This window comes from Delphinapterus leucas, chromosome 7 (assembly GCF_059928025.1).
Source record: "Delphinapterus leucas isolate spDelLeu-1000000601 "Yukka" chromosome 7, BTC_Dleu_Yukka2, whole genome shotgun sequence".
Taxonomy (NCBI): domain Eukaryota; kingdom Metazoa; phylum Chordata; class Mammalia; order Artiodactyla; family Monodontidae; genus Delphinapterus; species Delphinapterus leucas.
This window is the reverse complement of record NC_143135.1, coordinates 82,679,500-82,701,468: the sequence shown is the minus strand read 5'-3', so window position 1 is coordinate 82,701,468 and position 21,969 is coordinate 82,679,500. Positions and strand designations below refer to the sequence as shown.

At 36.9% G+C, this 21,969-nt stretch overlaps 1 protein-coding gene across 1 annotated transcript in view; it reads right to left on the bottom strand.

The window, feature by feature from the left end:
• GRIA4 (glutamate ionotropic receptor AMPA type subunit 4) overlaps positions 1-21,969 on the bottom strand; it is a 143,862-nt gene that overhangs the window by 82,592 nt on the left and 39,301 nt on the right. Inside the window, exon 4 of the mRNA XM_089915884.1 lies at positions 1,178-1,336. Within this exon, the coding sequence (XP_089772010.1) occupies positions 1,178-1,336 (159 nt within the window). The remainder of the gene's footprint in view (positions 1-1,177; positions 1,337-21,969) is intronic.

Genomic DNA, 21,969 nt, shown 5'->3' with positions numbered 1-21,969 from the left:
TTGGTTTTTTAATATGCTTTCATATGTTTTATCTAAGCATGAGAAGTGGTGTAATATAGTGGACAATGCACTTGTCTAAGACTCAGGGAACCCATGACTTGGTCCTGGGCATTCCACAAACCTGGTCCTTGACTCAGGGACAGCCAATTAACATACCATTTTATATCTTGTATTTATTAATCTGTAAAATCAGAGGGTTGGACTACAGTGTTTGAGCATAGTGGATACTCAATAAATGCTTTCTTTTGAAATTCCATGCTTCTATAGAGTAGTGAAAATGTTATGACTAGCCAAATTCCTATATTACAGAGAAGAAATTGACATGGATAGTAGAGAAAGTTTTATAATTAGGAAATGGAAGAACCGACTTGCTCTACCCCTAGATCATAGTTTTCTAGGCTAGAATTTCCAAATTATATTTGAAAACTTTTTACTAGAATACACAGTGAGAGATTAGTAAAAGTTGTTGAAATGATGATTCCTTTTTATGTAGGAATTCAAAACCATGTAGGAGTTGGAGTTTAAGAAACATTATGCCATTATTTACATGATATCTAAGGAAGTCATCTATCCCTTCAGGAGAGAAAAAAATGTGCTTATGATCAGAAATTTACCAGCTTCCTTTGTAGATAGCAATAACATACTTCTGCAATGTCTGTCACATAAAATTAAAAAATCTGACATTTCACTGTTAACTTGAAAGAGAAATTTTGCAGAAGCTTATACAGTTTACATTTCTACCAATTTCCCAATTTCCCTACTCATTGTAAATCACTTTGCAAATATATTTTTATCTGGGTGGAATAGCTACCAGTGGTTGTTCACATTTGAAATATTTAGTTAACAAAATTTTTTTAAAAAGCATACAATTTCTTCATGGAAATTCATACACAAAGTAATCATAAAATAATATAACAACATAATATAATATATATAATACAATATATAATATAATATAGTAAACTACTTGAACTAATGTCTAACAACTCCTCTCTTAAATATAGAAATTTAGAAGTTATTAAGGGCTGTGTGACAAATAGTGACAAAATATTTCTGCCCTATGCCACATTGTGTCTGGCAAAATATTACTAGGAAAACTGCATAATGAGCTTTCTACCTTAAATTTTAAAAAATACTAAAAATTTTAAAAATAGATAAGATAAAAACAAACAAATACCTTTGGAGGTGTCTCGGATCCTGGATATTCTCTCTGATCTAGTTTCTTCCAGCGATCCATTAATTTGGTTACCATAGGTGTATTAAAATCTACTAACTGGAATCCTGTAACATTGGCTCCACCATGTATAAACCTCTCAAGAGAAATATCCTTGAATCCCTATAAAAATCAATATGACAGTTTGTTTAGTTTATTATTATACATTTTGGCTCTTCAATGGTAACATAAATTGGTAATCAATATGATTTCTAATAAAGTGATGGCTAGAAACAGATGGAAGATCCAATTTAGCTGTTAAATTCTGTCATTCAAAGTTTAATACATGACACCACATCAACAAAAGAAAAGACAAAGGTCACATGATCATCTCAATAGATACAGAGAAAGCATTTGACAAAATTCACCATCCACTCATGATAAAAATTCTCACCAAAGTGGGTATAGAGGATACATATATCAACATAATAAAAGCTATTTATGACAAACCCACAGCCAACATAACACTCAATGGTGAAAAGCTGAAAGCCTTCTTGCTAAAATCTGGAGCAAGACAAGGATGCTCACTCTCACCACTTCTATTTAACATAGTATTGGAAGTCCTAGCCACAGCAATCAGAGAAGAAAAAGAAATAAAATGTATCCAAATTGGTAGGGAAGAGGTAAAATTGTCATTATATGCAGATTACATGATACTATATACAGAAAATCCTAAAAACTCCACATAAAAACTACTAGAACTGATAAAGGATTCAGCAAGGTATAAGGATGCAAGATTAACATACAGAAATCTGTTGCATTTCTTTACACTAACAATAGATATCTGAAAGCAAAAGTGTAAAAAATAAACTTTCAAAATCACATCAAAAAAAATTAAAATACCTAGGCATAAACTTGACCTCAGAGGTGAAAGACTTATATCCTAAGAACTATAAAACAATGATAAAGGAAACTGAAGATGATTCAAAGAAATGGAAGGCTATCCCATGCTCTTGGATTGGAAGAATTAACATTGTTAAAATAGCCATACTATCTAAAGTACATACAGATTTAATGTGATGCTTATCAAATTAGCCATGCCATTTTTCATAGAACTAGAATGAATAATCCTAAAATTTATATGGAACCACAAAAGACCCATAATTGAAAAGCAATCTTGAAGAAAAAGAACAATGGTGGAGGCATAACCCTCACAGATTTCAGATAGTACTACAAAGCTACAGTAACCAAAACAGTGTGGTCTTGGCACAAAAACAGACATATGGATCAATGGAACATAATAGAGAGCCCAGAAAAAAACCCACACACCTACAGTCAGTTAATCTTTTACAAAGGAGGCAAGAATATACAATGGAGAAAAGACAGTCTCTTCAGCAGGTAGTTTTGAAAAAGCTGGACAGCTGCATATAAATCAATGAAGTTAGTATATCCCCACACACCAGACACAAAAATAAATTCAGAATGGCTTAAAGACTTAAATATGAGAAATGATCCCATAAAACTCCTAGAAGAGAACATAGGCAAAACAATCTCTGACATAAATTGAACAATGTTTCATAGGTCTCCCAAGGCAAAGTAAATAAAACCAAAAATAAACAAATTGGACCTAATCAAACTTAAAAGCTTTTGCACAGTAAAGGAAATCATAAATAAGATGAAAAGACAACCTACAGAATGGGACAAAATATTTGCAAATGATGCAACCAACAAGGACTTAATTTCCAAAATATACAAACAGCTCATACAGCTTAATAGCAAAAAAACCACAAACAACCCAATCAAAAAATGGGCAGAAGACCTATACAAACATAATAGACATGTTTCCAAAGAAGATATACAGATGACCAAAAGGCATATGAAAAAATGCTCAACATTGTTAATTATTAGAGAAATGCAAATCAAAATCACAATGAGGTATCACCTCACACAAATCAGAATGGCCATCTTCAAAAAGTACAAATAATAAATGCTGGAAAGGGTGTGGAGAAAAAGGAACCCTCTTACACTGTTGGTGGGAATGTAAATTGGTGTAGCCACTATGGAGAACAGTATGGAGGTTCCTTAAAAACTAAAAATAGAGTTACCGTATGATCCAGCAATTCTACTCTGGGACATATATCTAGAGAAAACTCTAATTTGAAGACATTTGCACCCCAGTGTTCATAGTAGCTCTATTTACAGTAGCCAAGACTGGAAGCAACCTAAGTGTCCATCGACAGATGAATGGATAAAGAAGATGTGGTAAATATACACTATGGAATATTACTGAACCATAAAAAGAATGAATGCATGCAGCAACATGGATAGACCCAGAGATTATCATACTAAGTGAAGTAAGTCAGATGGAGAAGGACAAATATCATATGATATCAGTTATATGTGGAATCTGAAAAAATGCTACAAATGAACTTATTTACAAAACAGACTCAACAGACATAGAAAATAAACTTATGGTTACCAAAGGGGAAGGGGTGTGAGGGATAGATTAAGAGTTTGGGATTAACAGATACACACTATTACATATAAAATAGATAAACAACAAGAGCCTACCATATAGCACAGGGAACTCTATTCAATATTTTGCAATAATCTATAATGGAAAAAATCTGAAAAAAAAAATATACACACGTGTGTGTGTGTATATAACTGAATCGCTTTGCTCTATACCTGAAACTAACATATTACAAATCAACTATATTTCAATAAAAAATCTAATACCTGAGAAAAGGATATAAGTATTTCTAGTTCAGTTCAACTCAATTTAACAAGTATTTCTGAAATGCCTCTGAGTGCCTTTTATGAAGCATGGAGGAGGATATAGGAGATGAATGAAAGCATCAAAAAGTCTTCTGTTGAGAATATAATTGCCCTCTGATACAGATAAGCAGATATGTGTCTTATGTGAAAATGCATCTTATATCAAGGTATAATGGTACCCTGAGTCTGTAATGGGTAACACTTTTTAGGGAGGTTCAGTTTAATTACAAAGTGGTTTTAAAGCAGACAGAGATGGCGACTTGAACTAGAGAGGGTGAAAGCTTTGATTACATCAGTCACTACAACACTCGTAGTCCTGGGAAATGGCAGTGGACAAGAAGAGAGCAAATAGGCCATTCATGTGTGATAGGGAAAAATATGGGGCCCACCAGGTGGAGTGAGGAAGGTGGCAGGAAAGGGTGTCATCTCACTTGGCCCAGAAGTAGTTATCTGAGTTTAAAAAATTCTGGAAAGTTATTTATTTTCTAACTGTATCTTTCTATCATCTATCTATCTATCTATCTATCTCACTATCATCTATCTTCCATATAGTTTATTTTAGAACAGGCCCTCTTTTTTCCATTAAGAATTTAAGGTACATTACAAAAATACACACCCAATTTTGTAAACAAATAAACAATTACAGGAAGAAGGCAAAAAGTGTATTACAGAAGTGAATTCATAAAACCAAATATATTAGCTCTGAGAAAAGTAAACCCCCCCCCACCCACACCCACACGAGTTTGAAGGATCTGTGCTTTCTTTCTTTTCTGTTCCCTCTTAGTATTTAGGAAACTTTCTTTTGAAAATGTGAATTTGATTCAGTCATGTTGAGAAAACTAAGGGAAAGTGTTTTGTCTATCTATCTATCTACCTACCTACCTATCTATTTATTTATTTATTGGTCAAAGTAAAATATGCAGCAGTGACCCTACAGTATAGTAAGATTCAGGGAGAAGAGGAAGACCTAGTGTTACCTATCCTCCTGCATATGTCTCAGCCATGATTTTGGAAACTTCTCTGTGTTTTATTTTAATAACAAAGGAGACTGTCTTACTAGCCAATATATGGAAGTTACTTTCTGGCTATCTAAAAAGAAATAGACCAGTCTATTGGCAACTAAGGAAGGTTGCTATAGAAAGACCCAGGAGTGTGTGTTCATAGTTAATATTGCTGCTGGGCTTATTAGGTACCAGGCACTGTGCTAAGCACATTTCACAGATTATCAATCTAGTTTAGTTCTCATAACAAACTTATGAGATAGATCTTATTATTAGCCTTATCTTACAAATAAGGAAACTGAGAATCAGTGGAGATCTATTCAAAATCTCCCAGCAAATACATATTAGAACCAAAAGACTCTTAAGTTTGTGTTTTTAACCCCATGGTCTTGTGTATTCTTACACAAATATGAGTTTTCAATTTTGGTATTTATCATATCCATAGGAGAGGCAGGGAGAAAGTGTAGAAAACAACCCAGGCTTTGAATCCCACTTCTGTAACTTTCTAACCTTAGGTTTCCCACATGCAAAATAAGAATGATAATGCTAAAGCAGCTAGCATCTGGTTTAAATTCAGTAAATAATAGATATTATTAATTAATTCATTCAACAAATATTTATTGCATGCTTATTATATGCTAGCTAATTTGACAGTTCATCAGTAATATTCTCATTTCACTGGGAAAGAAACTAGACACCAGAAATAAAATCCATGTTTTTGAAATTGGAAAAACACTGTCTATCAATTTCTAGCTAGTAAAATGTCAGTTGAACATTTGTTTGTTTCTATGAGAAGATAAGGCAGACAGAGGCAGGAAAATAATTTCAATTTTCTAAAAGACACAGTGATTCAACTATTGCATTAGCTGCTAATTGATGACATTTTATTTTATTTTAGCAGTGGCTGAAATAAAAGGCCTGCCAAGTTTTCTTTGATAGAGTTATCCCACAGCTGCAATACACACAGGCAAAAAACTGCAGCCTTCAGAAAAGTCATCTGATGTAAAGTCTAACTGATAAGTAACAGTTCACATCTCTCTGATTCCATTCTGCTGCTATGCTGAAGGTAAAGGTGAAAATATTACCACATCTGATTACAAGCTCCTTTTAGTTATGATCTGAAAGAATGGTGGGTGGCTCAGTTAATTTTAGCTATGTCTGAGTACAGGCAATAATTTTTCCTTCATATATTTTAAAATAATTTTATACAGCAAATTGATAGGATCTAAATTGTGAAGCAGTTTTCTTGGAAACGGTTACTTTGGTGACTGTTTAGATTTCAGTTTTTACCCAGAGAATATTGTGGAACTGAAAGTTCTGAGAAACACTGTAATAAAATTGTAACTCTACAGTCCTGGGGCAGTGAGGGGAGGTGGTCAGTGGCTAAGTAACTAAGTAAATAATGTCCCAGAGGCAGAGGGGAAACCAGGGTAGAGGCCTTCGGCTTGTTGAAATGGGCTATTCAACAGTGCTTGCATTTCACAATGGTCAGTGACATCCTAAGAAAATATTAATTTCCAAGTTGGTTTTCCTTTTAATTTTCAGAGTTCATACATCCTCTGGGAATAAGGGGGAAAGTGAAATTAATAAATTATAGAACTTCAGATATCTTGATGACTACTGATGTAAATCTATATACATCCATCACATCATAGGTATTTTATAAATACTTATTTTATGTTTTTTCTAATTAAGATAACATTTCTGCTGTCTTGAATTTCAGGTTCACAGGTTGACTAAATCATACTGAGACAGCTCGGGTGCAGTTAAAAAGAAGGAACCTTAAATAGAATGGGAAAGATTCTGTCTTAACACCTTTTAAAAATTAGGTTAGGGCTTCCCTGGTGGCGCAGTGGTTGAGAGTCCGCCTGACGATGCAGGGGACACGGGTTCGTGCCGCAGTCCGGGAAGATCCCACACGCCGTGAGCGGCTGCGCCCGTAAGCAATGGCCGCTGAGCCTGAGCATCCGGAGCCTGTTGCTCCGCAATGGGAGAGACCACAACAGTGAGAGGCCCACATACCGCAAAAAAACAAAAAAACAAAAATTAGGTTAAAAATTGACTTAAAGGATGTGGTTTTGATGATCATGTAGATAGATGGTGGAGTCAGACATGCTCAATGCAAAAAAGTTGAAAAATATAGGAAGCATCAAGCAAAAAGTAAAATAATGTCTCCAAATTAATGGAATCTTTAACTGGGGTCATTGCACTTGAGTAAAAACTTGCTAGACTCCAAATTTCAAAAATTGAGTTTTAGTCTCCATTCTTACTAACCAGACGCCTAAATGTGGACGTCACTTTCCTCTCTGTATATTAATTTCCTTACGTTCTAAATGAAGCATGAATGGTGTGTGCATGTGTGTGTCTGTGTGTGGTGGTGTGGAATAGGTAAGGAATAGATTCTGTTAATTTTTAATGATATAACCTGAACATTCTATAATTTTATACTACTTTATGACAGAGCCAGGTGTTTTCCTAGATGTGATAGTAAATTTTAAATGATAGTAAGATTTTAAGAATGTGCCTTGAAGGAAATTGCCTTGGAACAAACATCAACAGTTCCTTATTGCTACTGTTGGCCATATTTAAATCATCTGACTGCTGGAGGAGAGATGAAGAATGCTCTGAATATAAATACAGAGAATGTTTGTAAGGTCAAATTTCCCGTTAAGGGTGGTATAGGAAATGCTTAAATTAATGGTCACTTTGTGGCTATATAACTTATTTACTAATCTTGAGTTTATTTATTTATTTGAATTTATTTATTCTTTGCAACTAGACAGCACAGAGCTTCAATCTTGATTTTGAGACTTAGATGTGTGTGATATTGGGTAAATTATACTGAACCCCATTTTCTGATCTATGTTTATTCTGAGGATTAATTCAAAAAATTATAGTAACAAAATAAATGCAGTGACATAAGCTGGGTGCTGGAGGATAAAAAGCCATTCAACACATAAAGAGTAAGGATAATGGCCCTTTTTACAAGGTCAAAAAAGACATTGTTCCTGCCATTAATGATCTTGTGAGGTGCTAATGTTTCATTTGCCGCTAGGCTACAGGAAGTTGGACAATACCTGGCACAGAGGAAGTATAAAATAATGATTTCATAAAGGAAAACAATGAATGCATTCTGTACTATTAGTGTACAGGGTGATTTGTGAACCCAGAAGAGTGGCTATCTGATTAACTATCTGACAGCTTTCTAAAAGAAGTAACTGTTAATTAAGTCTGGGTGGGGTAAGTGCCTCCTGGTGTAGAAAACAGCATAGGCTAAAGCTGCAAACATAAAAGCAACATTAGGTCTGGGAATTAATTTGGTTTTAGGAAGGGACACATATAGGGTGGAGTGGGAGAGAGGCTTTTGGATTAAGCAGGGATAAATCTTAAAGAGCTTTGTACATTAAGGTAAGTAGTGTAATACTTTATCCTAAAGGATTTTAGTAGTGTGGTACTTAGATTTAGAATGCTTACTCTGATAGGAGATGGTAACAATGGGTGCAATTGCAGTATGTCATTTTGAGAGAAATGCAAGAAGTCAGTGGCAGGATGAGATGGAAGCAGGTAGAGTTGGAAAGACCAAGGGGTCTTTCCCTTTTATGAAGAGCATGAATTATTTTACTGAATTTGCAGCCTGGAGCCAATGAAAATAATTTAAGCAGGGGAATGAAATAATCATACATGTCTTTGAAAAATAACAGGAAGCAAAGTGAACAAATGACTGGAAAAGAGAAAGTGCAAGGGCAAAGTAGGCAAGTAATTTTCTTATTTAAATCTGAAAAACAGACTACATTGAACCACAAGATAGACAGTTTTCCTGTATCTAATTTTCTTTGAAATTTCTAGAACAGAGCTTAATTGATTGAGATACCATATGCTTTCACCAGTACCTCTAGATGTGTAAATAAAACATACATATACCCACATATTTTGGGCACCCTAGCCCTGGGGTCCAACACTGGGAAGATGAATCCCCTTAGCTGATTTGGAAACCAGTGGCACTAACAGTAGGGCTGTAAGAAACATAGACTGCTCATGAAGAACACAAACACACTTGCTTACCTGTGGGAACAAGGAAGAAGAAGCAAATTAAAACACCCTGGGACTCTGGCCAGTTACCCATGACTGCCCCAGCATGTGCCCTGGTCTACAGTGAACACCTCCTCCAGCCTCTCTTGCTCCAGCCGCTCCCAACTAGGGCAAAGACTACCATAGCTGAGGAGAGTGCACAATTGGTGGGGATGGAGTTGGCATGGCATCTGAAAGGGGCAAATGTGGCCATTACTGGTGTTTGTGAAGGTGGTAGATCAGGAGCAATATGGAACTCTGACTGGTGTGCCAAGGCTGTCCCAACACATGTGCCAGCCCCCACCTGGTACCTATTCTTGTCCCTCTTCTCCAGCACTGCTCCCCTCTGGGGCAAAAGTGCCATTATTGGGAGTGAGGGGGGCACACACTTAGAGGAAATGGAACCAGCTCTGACCCGAACCTTGGGGCATCTGCTCCAGCAACTTGGGACCCAACACCACCCATGATAGGGCAGTGATAGCCACTAAGCATCGGAGAAGCCCCAGATCACACTTGGCTCTGGATGAAGTCTCTCCATCATCAGCACCATCTCCTGTCAAAGTGATAGCTGCCAGTACATTCTGGCATGGGGAAAACATGAAACATGATCACTTCAGATCCAGACCTCCCACGAAAGCCACCAGGCACATGTAGACTGCATTGAGATGTTCCCACACAAGGACACCCCTTGAAAATCAGGATGGGTTGCTGTGTCACCCAATTTTATAGAGAAAGAGAAAATTAAGCAAGATGAGAAGGAAGAGGAATTTGTTCCAAATGGAACAATAAGAAAAAACCCTGAAAAAACAACTAATAGAACAGAGATAATTTACCAGATGAAGAGTTCAAAGCATTAGTGATAAAAATAGTAATGGAACATGGGAAAAGAATAGATGAACACAATGAGAATTTAAACAAAGAACTAAAAAATATAAAAAAGAACCATTCAGAGCTGAAGAATACAATAACTGAAATGAAAAATAGAAGGAACCAGAAGGAGAAGGGAGAGAGAAAATGATTGCAAATATATTTTATAATATTGTGGCTGAAAACTTCCCGAATCTGAAGAAGGAAACAGATATCCAGGTACAGGAAGCACAGAGCGTCATAAACAAGATGAACCACACAAGGACATATTATAATTAAAATGGCAAAATCTAAAGAGAGAACTTTAAAGGCATCAAGAGAAAAACAAAGAGTCACATAAAAGGGAACCTCCAAAAGGCTATCAGCTGATTTTTCTGCAGAAACTTTGCAGTCAGGAAGGCAGAATCATGATATATTTAAAGTGCTAAATAGGGAAAAACCTACAGCCTACGATACTCGAACTGGCAAGATTATCATTCAGAATTAAAAGAGAGCTAAAGAAGTTATCAGACAAGCAAGAACTAAAAGAGTTCATCAATACCAAATCAACCTTACAGGAAGTGTTAAAGGGGCATATCTAAGTGGAAAAGAAAAGGCTACAACAAGAAGAACTTATAGGAAAAAAAATCCCACTAGTAAAGAAAAATATATAGTAAACGCTGTGAATTAACCACTTAAATAAGCTAGTATAATGGTTAAAAGACAAAAAAAAGGAAAATCAACTATAACTACAACAAATAGTGAAGAAATAGATATGAAGATGTAAAATATGACATCTAAAACACAAAATGTGGGGGAGGGGAGTAAAAAAGTAGATGGTTTATAACATGTTTGAACATAAGTGACTATCAGTTCAAAACAAATAGATATAGTTAGAGGTCAGCATTTATGAACTTGATGGTAACCAAAAATCAAAAATCTACAACAGATACAAAAAAGCTAGAGAGAACCAAACACTAGCATACCACAAAAGAAAATCATCAAACCACAAGGGAAGAAACTAAAAGAAAAGAACAGAGAACTACAAAACAAGCAGAAAACAAGTAACAAAATGGCAATAAGTACATACCTATCAATACTCACTTTGAATGTCAATGGACAAAATACTACAATCAAAAGACTTAGGATGGCTGATAAAAGAACAAGACCCATCTATATGCTGCCTATCAGAGAAACACTTCAGATCTAAAGACACACAGACTGAAAGTGAGGGGATGGAAAATATATTCATGAAATGACAAATAAAGCTGGAGTAGCAATATTCATGTCAGACAAATCAGAGTTTCCAAAAAAGTCTATACCAAAAGACAAAGAAGGATATGATATAATGATACAGGGATTGATACAAGAAGAGGATATAGCAATCATTAACATACACACACCTAAAATAGGAGCAACTAAATATATAAAGTAACTACTAATAGGCATAAAGGAAGAAATCAACAATAGTACAAAAACAGTAGGGAACTTTAACACCCAACTTACATCAATAGACAGGTCATCCAGACAGAAAATCACTAGTGCAACAGAGATTGTAAAATAAACAATAGACCAGTTGGACTTAATAGATATCAATAGGACATTCCATACCAAAGCAGAAGAATACACATTCTTCTCAAGTGTACACAGAATGTTCTACAGAATAGATGACATGCTAGGCCACAAAACAATCCTCAACAAATTTAAAAGGATAGAAATTATATCAAGCATTTTTTCTGACCATAACAGTATGAAACTAGTTATCAGTTACAGGAAGAAAAATGGAAAAGACACAAACAAATGTTGAATAAATAATATGTTACTAAAAACAAATGTGTCAATGAAGAATTCAAAGAGGAAACCAGAAAATACCTTGAGACAAATGAAAATAAAAATACAAATTTCCAAAAACAATGGGATACAGTGAAAGCAGTTCTAAGAGGGAAGTTTCTTTTAATTGTTAATATTTTTTAATTTTTATTTTTCAAAAATTTTTATTTTTTTAAATTTTAATTTAAAACTATTTTTATTTTTTAAAAATTTTACTGGGGTATAGTTGATTTACAATGTTGTGTTAGTTTCAGGTGTACAGTAAAGTAAATCTGTTATACACATAGCCACTCTGTTGTAGAATCTTTTCCCATATAGGCTATTACACAGTATTGAGTAGAGTTCCCTGTGCTGTACAGTAGGTCCTTATTAGTCATCTATTTTATATATAGTAGTGTGTATATGTCAATCCCAATCTTCCAATTTATCCTGCCCCCCTTTACCCCCTGGTAAAAATCAGTTTATTTTCTATATCTGTAACTCTATTTCTGTTTTGTAGATAAGTTCATTTAGAGCCTTTTTTTAAGATTCCACATATAAATGATATCATATGGTATTTGTCTTTCTCTGCCTGACTTACTTCACTCAAAATGACAAACTCTAGGTCCATCCACATGCTGCAAATGGCATTATTTTGTTCTTTTTATATAGCTGAGTAATATTCCACTGTATATATGTATCACATCATCTTAATCCATTCCTCTGTTGGTGGACATTTAGGTTGCTTCTATGTCTTGGCTATTGTAAATAGCACTGCAATGAACACTGGGGTGCATTTAACTTTTTGAATTATGGTTTTCTTCAGATATAGGCCAAAGAGTGAGATTGCTGGATCATATGGTAGCTCTATTTTTAGTTTTTTAAGGAACCTCCATACTGTTTCCATAGTGGCTGTACCAGTTTACATTTCCACCAATGGCATAGGAGGGTTCCCTTTTCTCCACACCCTCTCCAAATTTATTGTTTGTAGACTTTTTGATGATGGCCATTCTGACTGGTGTGAGGTGATACCTCACTGTGATTTTGATTTGTCCTTCTCTAATAATTAATGATATTGAGCATCTTTTCATGTGCTTTTTAACCATCTGTATGTCTTCTTTGGGGGAAAATGTCTATTTAGAAATAGACATTTCTAAATGTCTATTTAGATCTTCCAACCATTTTTTGATTGGGTTGTTGGTCTTTTTGATATTGCGCTATATGAGCTGTTTGTATATTTTGGAGATTAATCCCTTGTTGGGTGCTTCGTTTACAAATATTTTCTCCAATTCTGAGGGTTGTCTTTTCATTTTGTTTATGGTTTCTTTGCTGTGCAAAACGTTTAAGTTTTATTAGGTCCCATTTGTTTATTTTGTTTTTGTTTTCATTACTATAGGAGGTGGATCAAAAAAAAAACTTCCTGCGATTTATGTCAAAGAGTGTTCTGCCTATGTTTTCCTCTAAGAGTTCTATAGTATCTTGCATAACATATATGCCTTTAATCCATTTTGAGTTGATTTGTTTTTGTGTGGTGTTAGGGTGTGTTCTAATTTCATTCTTTTATGGCTGTCCAGTTTTCCCAGCACCACTTATTGAAGAGGCTGTCTTTTCTTCACTGTATATTCTTGCCTCTTTTGTCATAGATTAGGTGACCATAAGTGTGTGGGTTTATCTCTGGACTTTCTATCCTGTTCCATTGATCTATATTTCTTTTTTTGTGCCAGTACCATACTGTCTTGATCACTCTGGTTTGTAGTACAGTCTGAAGTCAGGGAGCCAGATTCCTTCAGCTCTGTTTTTCTTTCTCAAGATTGCTTTGGCTATTCCAGGTCTTTCATGTTTCCATACAGATTGTAAATTTTTTTGTTCTAGTTCTGTGAAAAATGCCATTGGTAATTTGATAGGGATTGCATTGAATCTGTAGATTGCTTTGGGTAGTAGAGTCGTTTTGAAAATATTGATTCTTCCATTCAAGAACAGGGTATATCTCTCAATCTGTTTGTGCCATCTCTTATTTCTTTCATCAGTATCTTATAGTTTTCTGAGTACAGGTCTTTTGCCTCCTTAGGTAGGTTTATTCCTAGGTATTTTCTTTTTTATGCGATGGTAAATGGGGTTGTTTCCTTACTTTCTATTTCTGAACTTTCGTTGCTAGTGTATAGGGATACAAGAGATATCTGTGCATTAATTTTGTATCCTGCAACTTTACCAAATTCATTGATGAGCTCTAGTAGATTCCTGGTTGCATCTTTAAGTTTTTCTATTAATAGTATCATGTTTTCTGCAAACAATGACAGTTTTACTATTTCTTTTCCAATTTGAATGCCTTTTATTTCTTTTTCTTCTCTGATTGCTATGGCTAGGACTTCCAAAAATATACTGAATAAAAGTGGTGAGAGTGGAAATCCTTGTCTTGTTCCTGATCTTAGAGGAAATGCTTTCAGTGTTTCACCATTGAGAATGATGTTTGCTGTGGGTTTGTCATATATGGTCATCTCTGCCCACTTTTTGGATAATGTTTATCATAAATGGGTTTTGAATTTTGTTGAAAGTTTTTTCTGTATCTGTTGAGATGATCACATGGTTTTTATTCTTCAATTTGTTGATGTGGTGTTTCACATGGATTGATATGTGGATATTGAAAAATCCTTGTGTCCCTGATTTAAATCCCACTTGATCATGGTGTATGATCTTCTTGATGTGTTGCTGGATTCTGTTTGCTAGCATTTTGTTGAGGATTTTTGTATCTATGTTCATCAGTGATATTGGCCTGTAGTATTCTTTCTTTGTGACCTCTTTGTCTCATTTTGGTATCAGGGTGATGGTGGCCACATAGAATGAGTTTGGGAGTGTTCATCCCTCTACAATATTTTGGAAGAGTTTGAAGATACGTGATATCTCCTCTCTAAATGTTTGATAGTATTCATCGTGGGCTTTTGCTTGTTGGAAGATTTTTTTTTTTTTGCAGTACACGGGCCTCTCACTGTTGTGGCCTCTCCCATTGCGGAGCACAAGCTCTGGACGACCAGGCTCAGTGGCCATGGCTCACGGGCCCAGCCGCTCCATGGCATGTGGGATCTTCCTGGACCAGGGCACGAACCCATGTCCCCTGCATTGGCAGGCGGACTCTCAACCACTGCGCCACCAGGGAAGACCTGTTGGAAGATTTTTAATTACAGTCTCAACTTCAGTGCTTGTGATTGGCCTGGTTATATTTTCTATTTCTTCCTGGTTCAGTCTTGGAATGTAGTGCTTTTCTAAGAATTTGTCCATTTCTTCCAGGTTGTCCATTTTATTGGCATATAGTTTCTTGTAGTAATCTCTCACGATCCTTTGTATTTCTGCTGTGTCAGTTGTTACTTCTTTTTTTTTCATTTCTGATTCTATTGATTTGAGTCTTCTCCTTTTTCCTTGATTAGTCTGGCTAATTGTTTATCAATTTTGTTTATCTTCTCAAACAACAAGCTTTTAGTTTTATTGATCTTTGCTATTGTTTCCTTCATTTCTTTTTCATTTATTTCTGATCTGATCTTTATGATTTCTTTCCTTCTGTGAACTTCGGGCTGTTTTTTTTTTTTTTTGTTCTTCTTTCTCCAATTGACTTATGTGTAAGGTTAGGTTGTTTATGTGAGATGTTTCTTGTTTCCTGAGGTAGGATTGTATTGCTATAAACTTCCTTCTTAGAACTGCTTTTGCTGCATCCTATAGGTTTTGTGTCGTCATGTTTTCATTTTCATTTGTTTCTAGGTATTTTTGATTTCCTCTTTGATTTCTTCAGTGATCTCTTGGTTATTTAGTAGCGTATTGTTTAGTCTCCTTGTGTTTGTATTTTTTACAGATTTTTTCCTGTAATTGATATCTAGTCTCATAGCGTTGTATCAGGAAAGATACTTTGTATGATTTCAATTTTCTTAAATTTACCAAGGCTTCATTTGTGACCCAAGATATGATCTATCCTGGAGAATGTTCCATCAGCACTTGAGAAAAATGTGTATTCTGTTTTATGTGGATGAAATGTCTTATAAATATCAATTAAGTCCATCTTGTTTAATGTGTCATTTAAAGCATGTGTTTCCTTATTTATTTTCAGTTTGGATGATTGGTCCAGTGGTGGAAGTGGGGTGTTAAAGTCCTCTACTCTGATTGTGTTACTGTCGATTTCCCCTTTTATGGCTCTTAGCATTTGCCTTATGTATTGAGGTGCTCCTATATTGGGTGCATAAATATTTACAATTGTTTTATCTTCTTCTTGGATTGATTCCTTGATCATTATGTAATGTTCTTCATTGTCTCTTGTAATAGTCTTTATTTTATTTTATTATTTTATTATTTTTATTTTTTGCGGTATGTGGGCCACTCACTGTTGCGGCCTCTCCCGTTGCAGAGCACAGGCTCCGGACACGCAGGCTCAGCAGCCATGGCTCACGGGCCTCACAGCTCTGCGGCATGTGGGATCTTCCTGGACCAGGGCACGAACCTGTGTCCCCTGCATTGGCAGGTGGACTCTCAACCACTGCGCCACCAGGGAAGCCGAATAGTCTTTATTTTAAAGTCTACTTTGTCTGATATGAGAATTGCTCCTCCAGCTTTCTTTTAATTTCCATTTGCATGGAATATCTTTTTCCATCCCCTCACTTTCAGGCTGTATGGGTCCCTAGGTATGAAGTGGGTCTGTTGTAGACAGCATATATATGGGTCTTGTTTTTGTATCCATTCAGCCAGTCTATGTCTTTTCATTGGACCATTTAATCCATTTACATTTAAGGTAGTTATTGATATGTATGTTCCTATTCCCATTTTCTTAATTGTTTTGGGTTTGTTATTGTAGGTCTTCTCCTTCTTTTGTGTCTCTTGCCTAGAGAAGTTCCTTTAGCATTTGTTGTAAAGCTGGTTTGGTGGTGCTGAATTCTCATTGCTTTTGCTTGTATGTAAAGTTTTAAACTTCTCCATCGAATCTGAATGAGATCCTTGCTGGGAAGAGTGATCTTGGTTGTAGGTTTTTCCCTTTCATCACTTTAAGTATGTCCTGCCACTTCCTTCTGGCTTGCAGAGTTTGTGCTGAAAGATCAGCTATTAACTTTATGGGTATTCTCTTGTATGTTATTTGTTTTATTTCCTTTTTTTTTTTTTTTTTTTTTGCATTATGTGGGTGTGGGCCTCTCACTGTTGTGGCCTCTCCCATTGCAGGGAACAGGCTCCGGACACGCAGGCTCAGCGGCCATGGCTCATGGGCCCAGCCACTCCGTGGCATGCGGGATCCTCCTGGACGGGGGAACAAACCTGCATCCCCTGCATTGGCAGGTGGACTCTCAACCACTGTGTCACCAGGAAAGCCCCCTTGCTGCTTTTAACATTTTTTCTCTGTATTTAATTTTTGATAGTTTGATTAATATGGGTCTTGATGTGTTTCTCCTTGGATTTATCCTATATGGGACTCTCTGTGCTTTTTGGACTTGATTAACTGTTTCCTTTCCCATATTAGGGAAGTTTTCATGTATAATCTCTTCAAATATTTTCTCAGTCCCTTTCTTTTTCTCTTCTTCTTTGAGACCCCTATAATTTTAATGTTGGTGCTTTCAATGTTGTCCCAGAGGTCTCTGAAACTGTCCTCAATTCTTTTTCCTTTATTCTGCTCTGTGGTAGTTATTTCCAGTATTTTATCTTCCCAGTCACTTATCTGTTCTTCTGTCTCAGTTATTCTGCTATTGATTTCTTCTAGAGAATTTTAAATTTCATTTATTGTGTTGTTCATCATTGTTTGTTTGCTCTTTAATTCTTCTTGGTCCTTGTTAAACATTTCTTGTATGTTCTCCATTCTATTTCCAAGATTTTGGATCATCTTTACTATCATTACTCTGAATTCTTTTTCAGGTAGACTGCCTATTTCCTCTTCATTTGTATGGTCTGGTGGGCTTTTCCTTACTCCTTCATCTGCTGTGTGTTTCTCTGTCTTCTCATTTTGGTTAACTTACTGTCTTTGGGGTCTCCTTTCCACAGGCTGCAGGTTTGTAATTCCCATTGTTTTTTGTGTCTGCCTCCAGTGACTAAGGTTGTTTCAGTGGTTTCCTTCTAGAGGGGACTGGTGCCTGTGTTCTGGTGGATGAGACTGGATCTTGTCTTTCTGGTGGGCAGGACCATGTCTGGTGGTGTGTTTTGGCGTGTCTGTGACATTATTATGATTTTTGGCAGCCTCTTTGCTAATGGGTGGGGTTGTGTTCCTCTCTTGCTAGTTGTGTGGCATGGGGTCTCCAGCACTGTAGCTTGCTGTTCCTTGAGTGGAGCTGGCTCTAGCCTTGAGATGGAGATCTCTGGGAGAGCTTTCTCCATTTTCTATTACTTGGTGCTGGGAGGTCTCTGGTGGATGAATGTCCTGAATGCAGCTCTCCCACATCAGTGGCACAGACCTGACACCCAGCTGGAGAACCAAGACCCTGTCAACCATGCAGCTCAGAAGAAAAGGGAGGAAAAAAAGAAAGAAGGAAAAAAATAAAACAAAATAAATTTATTAAAATAATTTTTTTAATTTAAAAAGTTAAAAAAGCATAAAAAAGAAGAAAGAAAGAAGAGAGCAACCAAACAAATAAACAGATCCACCAATGATAACAAACCTAAAAATTATACTAAAAAACAAAAAAGGAAATGGACAGACAGAACCTTAGGACAAATGGTAAAAGCAAAGCTATACAGACAAAATCACACAGAGAAGCATACAAATTCACACTCACAAAAAGGAAAAGGAAAAAAAAATCTATATATATAAAAAAAGGAAGAGAGCAACCAAATCAATAAACAAATCTACCAATGATAATAAACTCTAAATACTAAACTACGATAAGCATAAAACTAGAAACAAATTAGATGCAGAATGCAAACCCCAAATCTACAGCTGCTCCCAAAGTCCACCACCTCAATTTTGGGATGATTCATTGTCTATTCAGGTATCCAGTGATGCAGTGTACATCAAGTTGATTGTGGAGATTTAATCTGCTGCTCCTTAGGCTGCTGGGAGAAATTTCCCTTTCTCTTCTTTGTTTGCACAGCTCCTGGGGTTCAGCTTTGGATTTGGCCCCACCTCTCCATGGATGTCACCTAAGCGTGTCTCTTCTTCACTTAGACAGGATGGGATTAAGGTAGCAGATGATTAGGGGGCTCTGGCTTAATCAGGCCAGGGGGAGGGAGGGGTATGGAATGCGAGGTGAACTTGAGGTGGCAGAGGCCAGTGTGATGTTGCAACAGCCTGAGGTGCGCTATGTATTCTCCTGAGGAAGTTGTCCCTGGATCATGGGACCCTGCCAGTGGCGGGCTGCAGAGGCTCCCAGGAGGGGAGTTGTGGATAATGACCTGTGCTTGCACACAGGCTTCCTGTTGGCTGCGGCAACAGAGTTAACATTTCATGCCTGTGTCTGGTGTCTGTGCTGATAGCCATGGCTTGTGCACATCTCTGGAGCTCGTTTAGGTGGTCATCTGAATCCCCTCTCCTAGTGCACCCCAAAACAATGGTTTCTTGCCTCTTAGGCAGTTCCAGACATTTTCACAGGCTCCCTTCCAGCTAGCTGTGGTGCACTAGCTCCTTTCAGGCTGTGTTCATGCAGTCAACCCCAGTCCTCTCCCTGAGATCTGACCTCCAACACCCAAGCCTCAGCTCCCAGCCCCCACCCGCCCTGGTGGGTGAGCAGACAAGCCTCTCAGGCTGGTGAGTGCTGGTCAGCACTGATCCTCTGTGTGGGAATCTCTCCACTTTGCCCTGTGCACCCCTGTTGCTGCATTCTCCTCCATGGCTCTGAAGCTTTGCCCCTGCCCACCCCGTGTCTCTGCCAGTGAAGGGGCTTCCTAGTGTGTGGAAACTTTTCCTCCTTCACAGCTCTCTCCCAGAAGTGCAGGTCCCATCCTTATTCTTTTGGCTCTGTTTATTTCTTTTTCCTTTTGCCCTACCCAGGTACATGGCAAGTTTCTTGCCTTTTGGGAAGTCAGAGGTCTTCTGCCAGCATTCAGTAGGTGTTCTATAGGAGTTGTTCCAGATGTAGATCTATTTCTTATATATTTATGCAGAGGAAGATGATCTTCACATCTTACTCCTCTGCCATCTTGAAGGTCTCCCCGTTTATTAATTTTCTGTCTGAATGATCTATCCATGGGTGTAAGTGGGGTGTTGAAGTCCCTTACGATTATTGTGTTACTGTTGATTTTCCCTTTTATGACTGTTAGCATTTGCCTTTATATTGAGGTGGTCCTATGTTGGGTACATATATATTTACAATTGTTATGTCTTCTTCTTGGATTGCTCCCTTGACGTGATGTCTTTCCTTGTCTCTTGTAACAGTCTTTATTTTAAAGTTTATTTTGTCTGATATGACTATTGTTACTCCAGTTTTCTTTTGATTTGCATGAAATGTCTTTTTCCATCTTCTCACTTGCAGTCTGTATTTGTCCCTAGGTCTGAAGTGGGTCTCTTGTAGACAGCATATATACGGGTTTGTTTTCGTATCTATTCAGCCAGTGTGCATCTTTTGGTTGGAGCATTTAATCCATTTACATTTAAGGTAATTATCATTATGTATGTTCTTATTGCCATTTTCTTAATTGTTTTGGGTTTGTTTTTGCTGGTCATTTCCTTCTCTTGTGTTTCCTGCCTAGAGAAGTTCCTTTAGCATTTGTTGTAAAGCTGGTTTTGCGGTGCTGAATTCTCTTAGTTTCGTTTGTCTGTAAAGTTTTTTATTTCTCCATTGAATCTGAATGAGAGCCTTACTAGTTAGAGTATTCTTGGTTGTAGGTTTTTCTCTTTTATCACTTTAAATATATCATGCCACTCCTTCTGGCCTGCAGAGTTTCTGCTGGATAATCAGCTGTCAACCTTATGAGGATTCCCTTGTATGTTATTTGTTGCTTTTCCATTGCTGCTTTTGATTTTTTCCTTTGTATTTAATTTTTGTTAGTTTGATTAATATGTATCTCAGTGTGTTTCTCCTTTGGCTTATCATAGATGGGATTCTCTGCACTTCCTCGACTTGGGTGACTATTTCCTTTCCCATGTTAGGGAAGTTTTTGAATATAATCTCTTCAAATGTTTTTTTCAGACCCTTTCTCTTCTGGGACGTTTATAATTTGAATGTTTGTGCATTTAATGTTGTGCCAGAGGTCTCTAATACTGTCCTCATTTCTTTTCATTTTTTTTCTTTACTGTCTTCTGTGTCAGTGATTTCCACTATTCTGTCTTCTAGCTTCCTTATTCTTTCTGCTGCCTCAGTTATTCTGCCATTGCTTCCTTCTAGTGTATTTTTCATTTCAGTTATTGTATTGTTCATCACTGTTTGTTTCTTCTTTAGTTCTTCTATGTCCTTCTTAAACATTTTTGTATCTTCTGGATCCATGCCTCCATTCTTTTTCTGAGATCTTGGGTCATCTTTCCTATTATTACTCTGAATTCTTTTTCATGTTTATTGCCTATCTCCTCTTCATTTAGTTGCTCTTGTAAGTTTTTGGATTGCTCCTTCGTCTGCAACATATTTCTTTGTTGTCTCTTTTTGTTTAACTTACTGTGTTTGTGGTTTCCTTTGCAGGGTTGTAGTTCCTCTTGATTCTGGTTTCTGTCCCCTGGTGGGTGAGTTTGGTCCAGAGCCTTGTGTAGGCTTCCTTTTGGGAGGGACTAGTGCCTGCGCTCTGGTGGGTGGAGATGGGTCTTGTCCCTCTGGTTGGCAGGGCTGTGTCAAGGGGTGTGTTTTGGCGTGTCTGTGAGCTTAGTATAACTTTAGGCAGTCTGTCTGCTGATTGGTGGGTTTCTGTCCTGTCTTGCTGGTTGTTTGGTCTGAGGGATCCAGCACTGTAACTTGCAGGCTATTGCATGGAGGTGGGTCTTGGTGCCAAGGTGAGGAATGCTGGGAGAGCTCACACATATTAATATTCTCTGGGGCCAGGAATTCTCTGGGCATCCAGCAGCCAGGACTTGGCACCCCCACCACAGGGCTCAGGTTCGACACCTGGTTGGGGAACCAAGACCCCACAAGCCACCCAACATGGCAAAAAAAAGAAAAGAAAGCAAGCAAACGGAAAATAAGACAAACAATAAAAACAAAACCAACCAACCAAACAAAAAAGAAACAAAAAAGTAAAGAAAACAAAAACCAGACACACAAAAAGACAACAAAGGAAAATAGAAAAAAATAGAAACAATAAAGAAACAAAAAACCAAAGCAACATCAAAGAAAAATCAAAACAAAAAATAAAAATAGAAAAATAAAAAATTTACTAAAAATTCTTTAAAAATAAAAAATAATAAAAAGAAATAAAACAACAAAACAAAACAAATTCCCTAGTGTC